Source organism: Lathamus discolor, chromosome 5 (assembly GCF_037157495.1).
Source record: "Lathamus discolor isolate bLatDis1 chromosome 5, bLatDis1.hap1, whole genome shotgun sequence".
Classification (NCBI taxonomy): Eukaryota; Metazoa; Chordata; class Aves; order Psittaciformes; family Psittacidae; genus Lathamus; species Lathamus discolor.
The window spans coordinates 63,248,405-63,254,786 of NC_088888.1; the positions used below are offsets into that span (position 1 = coordinate 63,248,405).

The 6,382-nt window shown below is 41.6% G+C and overlaps 1 protein-coding gene across 7 annotated transcripts in view; it reads left to right on the plus strand.

Moving 5' to 3' along the window:
- The window catches only part of FYN (FYN proto-oncogene, Src family tyrosine kinase), a 141,175-nt gene extending 139,525 nt beyond the window's left edge, over window positions 1-1,650 (plus strand). For all 7 annotated transcript variants that reach the window (XM_065681051.1, XM_065681056.1, XM_065681050.1 and 4 more), the window contains one exon: window positions 32-1,650. In XM_065681051.1, coding sequence (XP_065537123.1) covers window positions 32-240 — 209 coding nt within the window. In that variant the 3' untranslated portion in view covers window positions 241-1,650. The remainder of the gene's footprint in view (window positions 1-31) is intronic.
- Window positions 1,651-6,382: the final 4,732 nt, after the last annotated feature.

The window sequence follows — 6,382 nt, forward strand, 5'->3', positions numbered from 1 at the left end:
TTAACAGTGTTGATTTGTCTGCATTTTACAGGCATGAATAACCGTGAAGTCTTGGAGCAAGTAGAACGTGGTTATCGGATGCCATGTCCTCAGGACTGTCCTATCTCCTTGCACGAGCTTATGATCCACTGCTGGAAAAAAGACCCAGAGGAGCGTCCAACCTTCGAATATTTGCAGGGTTTCCTTGAAGACTACTTCACCGCAACAGAACCCCAGTACCAGCCCGGTGACAACCTGTAAATCCCCGCTCTCCAGACACTGTCACCAATTACCAGGTGTTTTTCAGCCCTGCCCCACCTGCCCTTCAGCTTCCAACTCTGTGATCGGCTTCTCCAGAGTGCAGCATCTTCCAGCACCGCCACGCACAGGAGGGGCTGAAGCTGGGAACTTCTGCAGCCTTTGCCTATGACCACTTGTCCTAATAATCTGAATGTCCTGAATGAAAAGGAGAAAAACACTTGTTTTTTTTTTAATCAAAGACTCCAAAACTGCATTGTATTGATGTTATGTAAACTGCAAAACCTCTGTTCATTGTAAATAGTAACTCAGTGCCAATAACTGATCCTAGTGCTTTCCTTTTTTTAAAACGCAAAACCTATGTGATTTTAACTAGTCTTCTCCTGATTCAATTAAAAGTATTATTTTCCAGAAGTGGCCTCTTTGTCTAAAACATTTTTTTTCATGTTTTAACAAATAAAAAAAAAAATAAAATCAGGACAGGTGTTTGGTTTTTTGCTTTTTTATATATAAAATATATATAATATATATACATACCTGTACATACAGTATATGGGTGCTATTGCAGAGGAAACTCATTTGTGATCGAATGAATCCTGCTGCAGCAGTACCCAGAAAGCGATAATTTTACTGCAGACATGAAAACACTGGTGGGATTCTGAAAGCCAGTGATCTAATTTTTGGCTTTTGCCAAGCATGATTTTTTTAAATTGGATTGCACTTTTTGTTTATTATTATGTACCTGTAGATGGTTGTAACTTTGCTCTTTCAGGAATCATGTGCTGTATTTACAGTAATGTTTCCAATGTTTGACAAGTGTGTGATGATTTGTTCTTGAAATTAAAACGAACATATTTAAAGCAAGAAAACTACACCATCACTGTTTGAACTGGAAAATTGAAACTGCAAGGACTTCTTGTATCAAAACATGTATACTGAAATGTTTCAAAATGATTTATTAAACAGTGTAACCACATTCAGATGGTCTTAAAATCATAGCATTTTAGCCATGTCCACCTGCTAAACCGTTGGTCATGCAACTAGGATTTTTCTGTTTTATGTGTAACATTTTTCCATTGTAAAATAAGTGTGTTAAATGTCCTGTACTGCTAATGAAATTACTTTCTCTATGTCTGCAAGTTCTCCAGTGGAATTACTATGCACTTCTTTACATTTCATGGAGGATGCACAGAACAAAGTATTACCTTTTCAGTTGTCTGTACCAGCCTTGAATTACTTACGTTTAACCAAAAAAAAAAAAAAAAAATTCCTTTCTATTTCTATTGAGTTTTTAATACTGAGTTTCAAATTTTAAAGTCTTAATTACATTTTGTTATGGTTTATTTGCAAGTTTACATTTTAAAACTGTTTAACTTTCTTAATTTAGTAATTAAAAAAAGAGCATTTTACATTTGGATAGTTGTTCTTTTGTTTAAACTGTGGAGATAATGGTGGAAAGGAGATAAAAGCTTTTCAAGAAGGGGTGTCATGCCATTTGGAGCACCATATTTCATAGGAGTATGCAGACCAGTTACCTATGGGACATCATTTTCCAAATTACAAAGTCAGTAAACAGCTGGAGTTCAACTGTAAGGAAGATGGCTGAATGCATTGCTAGTCTCTCATTTCTCTGTTCCACAAGCAGTTTATTCTTTAATAGTTCTGTTGCATTTAACGTGAATATCTTTACATTTACAAGTGTTGCAGGAAAAGATTTTCTATGCCTTGTATTCCTGTATTGCTTTAAAATATTGTGGCCAAGTAAGGCTTCCTGACAGGTGGCAATTTTTTTTAATTATTTAATACCTAGATTGTGAATTCATATTCTGAATACTCACACATTTGCTAAGAAGAACCTTTCTTCCGTTCCTGAGAACTAACCCCATAATGAACTGAGACTCAGAGAAAAAATTGTCATCATTGTGTCAATATTTTCTATAGAAAACACTGACTGAGAATCCTCTTGCAAAGGAGGCTTCCACACTTAGCCTTTCTTGAAGCGTGAATTTATATGGCAATGTTCTTGTTACCAGATTTCCATGATAAATTGGTTAACATTTTACATGTAGAGTCTATAAGTAATGTTATGTACATGATATATTCAATGTTTGCTGTACCTGTGGCTGTGGAATACTGAAGAGGCCATCATTCTTGTTGGACTTTCAGCTTCCTCTTAGTACTTACAAAGCAAATCATGGTCCTCTTTTTCCCACAGCTACCCCCCTGCCTTAAAACATCATCCAGTGAACTGAGGACTCCATAGTAACACAGTGAGCTGGCAAAGCCAAAATGTCACGTGCTCAGCCTATTGCTCAGTAGCAAAGCCTGGCCATTCCACCAAGTTTCTCAGCAGCCACAAACTTAAGTCCAGTTTCCATCTGCAATGCAGGATGAGCCTAAAACATTAGTTTTGCCTATGTTTCTCATTGGAACTAAGACTCAGATGGGGCATTGTCGGGGTTTTATGGCCTTTATTTCTGATTCTTGGGTTTGCTGTTTCCTGTATCGCATTCGGTCTATGAGTACCATGTTGATCTCTGCCACGTCTCTGCCTGCAGCTGGCTTGTGTGCAGACTGGTGCCACTGTTGAGTGGCAAATCCACACCATTTCTCACCGGTAGCTCTTCTGCTTATTTTTCTTAATGTTGGGAGTTTTGTTGTTTGGGTTTTTTAATCTCTCAAATAAAAACATTAGCAAAAATTTAAACAAGGTTGTTAGCATTTTTGCTATAAATTAATAAAATCTTTTTCTTAACCACTGTGTATTTACCACAAATAGCTGTGGTGACTATAAAAGTAGAATTATGGGATTAAGAATCTCCTGTTTCTTCCTCTTTTTTTTAATGTAAGGCTAAATAAATCACACCCAGATAAAAACCACTGTCCAAATGCTCCCCCCACCAGCTGACCTGACTCCCAACTGACCCGTGGTGTGGTGTAGTTCCAGAAAAGGTGACTTTCCAGCAGCTGAAAGGATGCCATGGGGTGACCCAGGCATCTCTAGGCCAAGCTTAATCCTGTACCAGTCCCAGGAAAAACAACAAGCAGAAATGCAACACTGCTGTGAAAGGGACAGTTGGTAGAATTAATGCCTGTTATCATAGTTCTGTGGGAAGGAAATGATTGACTTGATGGGTCTTCGAAAAGGACCAAAGTGTGTCAAAGGCACTAACATGATATTCTTTGGCTTCTGTAAACAGTGGTTGACTTTGTTCTATGTGATGCTCTGGTTTTGATTTAATTACCACTGTAGAAAAGCAAAGCAAATGCAAAACAGAAAAGTTATTAACTTATGAAATTGCAAGAATAATCACAAATGGAAAATCTGTCTCCAGTGCAAGTGTTTCTCCTGAAGCCTCTAGACTGGAAAGGACGATCTGCAGACTGAGAACACAGATTGCTAAATGTTTTTGACCCAGCCACATAACTTCAAGGTGAGTGGGAAGTCGCTCAAAGCTATTTTAATATGCCCCATCCTTTTCTCAAATGCTGCAATGAAAAATGCAGTACACTAATGAATGCTACCACATTATACTAAAGGGGCTTAAGGGCTTCACATGAGGCTGAGCCCAAGCATACAAGAGCTATTAGGAGATATACAGTAGCTCCTCTTATAATGTGTAGACAGTATTCATTCATCAAAGAAGAATTTTCCTGTCTAATGGGAAATTACCACCAGCAGTGCAGACAAAAGGATATTTATTTTCTCCAATCGTGTCAGCTTGAGGGTCTGTCTGTCTTTCAAGAATAACTGAAGTCTGTTTGTAGCTCAGATATCTCATTGTGTTCTACAGTCTCTGGAAGCAGTGATTATAATTTCCTGTGACTCATACACTGAGAAATTTTATCACTGAAGGGGCTCCCGTCAATTGGGGCAGCATTCCCTGCCATCTTAGCTGAATGAGCCACTTCAATGTTGGATTTTCCAGCACAGACCAAACTAGAACCTGTGCTCTTTCAACAGAAAAGGGAAGGAGGTCCCTTGCCAGGACGGCACTGGTGTAGTGTTAGTCTCTCCCTCCCAGTGCTTCTGAATTTGCCAGGAGAACTTTTGACAGCTAAAACCAGATAATGGGGGCTCATTTTGAATATTAGAGGGGAAATGCTAACTGATCTTAAGTCTGTGAGATATTTTCTGTTGACTTTGAATACAGCCAGTGTTCTCGTGTGTGTGTATATATCTGTATCTCAAAATGCAATTCGCACACAAAGACATTTATGCCTATACAAGCATCAATCCATTCTTTCTCTGCAGCTGAATGCTTAACAAAAATGTAAGAATGAGACATGAAGAGATTAGAGGACAGAATGGTGTTAAGAACAATAGAGCTTCTCTTTGTTGGTTTGGGGTTTGGGGGTTGTTATTTTTCCGTTGTTCCCTGTCTCCCACTATTCCCAGGCTGGAAAAGGGAGGGTAGCAGCAAGTGCTACTGCCGCAGCCTGGTGATGACTTGGGTCCCTGGCTACTGCAAAGAGCAACCTAAAACTGACTTGAAAGTCAGGGAGAGAAGACACTTCTCCCAAGGGCATGGCTGCAGTTTGGGCCCTGTGGCGTGGGCTGGCAGGAGGGCAGAAAGGAATGCCTCCCAGGTCATTAGCTGGTAGGCTCCGCATCATGTCACGCAGAGGGAGATCCAGAGGTTGCAGCATCAGCTGTGCTCACAGTGCCTGTGTTTCACTGTGCCCAAGCATTTAGGTGATCAGATTAAAGCAGGCTGGTAAGCAGGAAGTGCAGTTTATGTTACTAAGTGTAAATATCTTCTCTGTTACAGGATAGAGGTAAATAGTGTATGTGCAAGATGGGGGAAAAAAAAAATCACAGGACTAGCGTCCTTGTGACTTGGGAAGCAAGTGTTGCATCTGCCCGACCAGACCAGATGGAAGTTTCAATTGTTCAGCTCATTGTTGGGAATAACTCTGCATTAAGCTCTGTAAATAGCTAAAAGGGCAAAGAGCAAAGAAATGAGATTATCCTCCTTCCTCTACAGCCAGACAACAACTTGCCAAGGGTTCTGGTTTGCTTTTCTGCACATCAGCATTTGTTGCTTAGTCCCCACACCAAAGGTCTTGTGAAGTTTCCTCAGCTCCTTATTGTCACAGCTTCACACAAAATCCCTGTGTAACGGATGGATTTTATCAGAAAAGGAAAAAAAGAGAAAAGGATGCAGGGAAGCTTTCTAACCATGCTGTAGCCTTACTCGCTGGTCCTGGGGCTCACCCTCATTCCAGAGGCCTACCCAAAAGCCCTGGCACTCCCTATACTTTATTCACTGCCACAGTTCAGGCTGTGGGCTGCCTTCCAGCCCTGCTACACTGTTGGATTTCTCCATCTAGGAGATGTACAGGAAGGGTGCCTGGTGTTGGAAAAGCTGTGTGGTGGTCCCAGCCAGCTCCTCCTGGCACTGTGCAGTGCCAGGGCCAACTCTGATGCTGGGCCAGGCTCCCGGGGGAAACAGCGATGCAGAAGGGGCCTGCAGTTTCCCTGGAGGCTCCTTTGGCCCCCACAGACACTGTGATCCCAGCCATTGGCAGCAGCTGGGCATGACTGTGTAGCTGCGGCTGGATCTTGGGGTGACTTGGCAGGGGCTGTGTTGATACAGCTCCCTGACAATGGAGAAGCAGATGCTAACTCCTCCTCTTAAAAAAGCAGAGGCAAAGAGCCAAATGAGGAACCGCTTTGCATCTTGAAGACAGAGTACTAGGTACATTTGATCATATGAGAGCTCAAGTGTTCCCTCAAATTCCCATGCCTCCCAAAAGCAGCACGGCCGCCAGCTGAGCTTTGTACATGACCTCATATACATCCAGCATATAAAGCACATACTGCAGACTGAACATTTGCATATGCTACACGTCTTTTGTTCCACTTGGGTGGCCTTCTCCTCCCCTTCCCCCTACCTCTCGCCCCACCACTCACCCACACAGCTCCCCTCACGTTATTCTAGACGTGTCATTTCTGAAGGACTACACATCCTGGTCCTGCGGAGAGTGGGGGCTCTGTTAATTGTCAAATGTTGAGTGGGTAATGATCAATGGATTACTAATTGGAAGCAAGAGGGAATGAAATAGGTATTACTTAGCTTCTGCTCTTAATTAAGAGCATGCATAATGCTGTGGGGAAAATCTTAACAAATGGCAGGAGGGG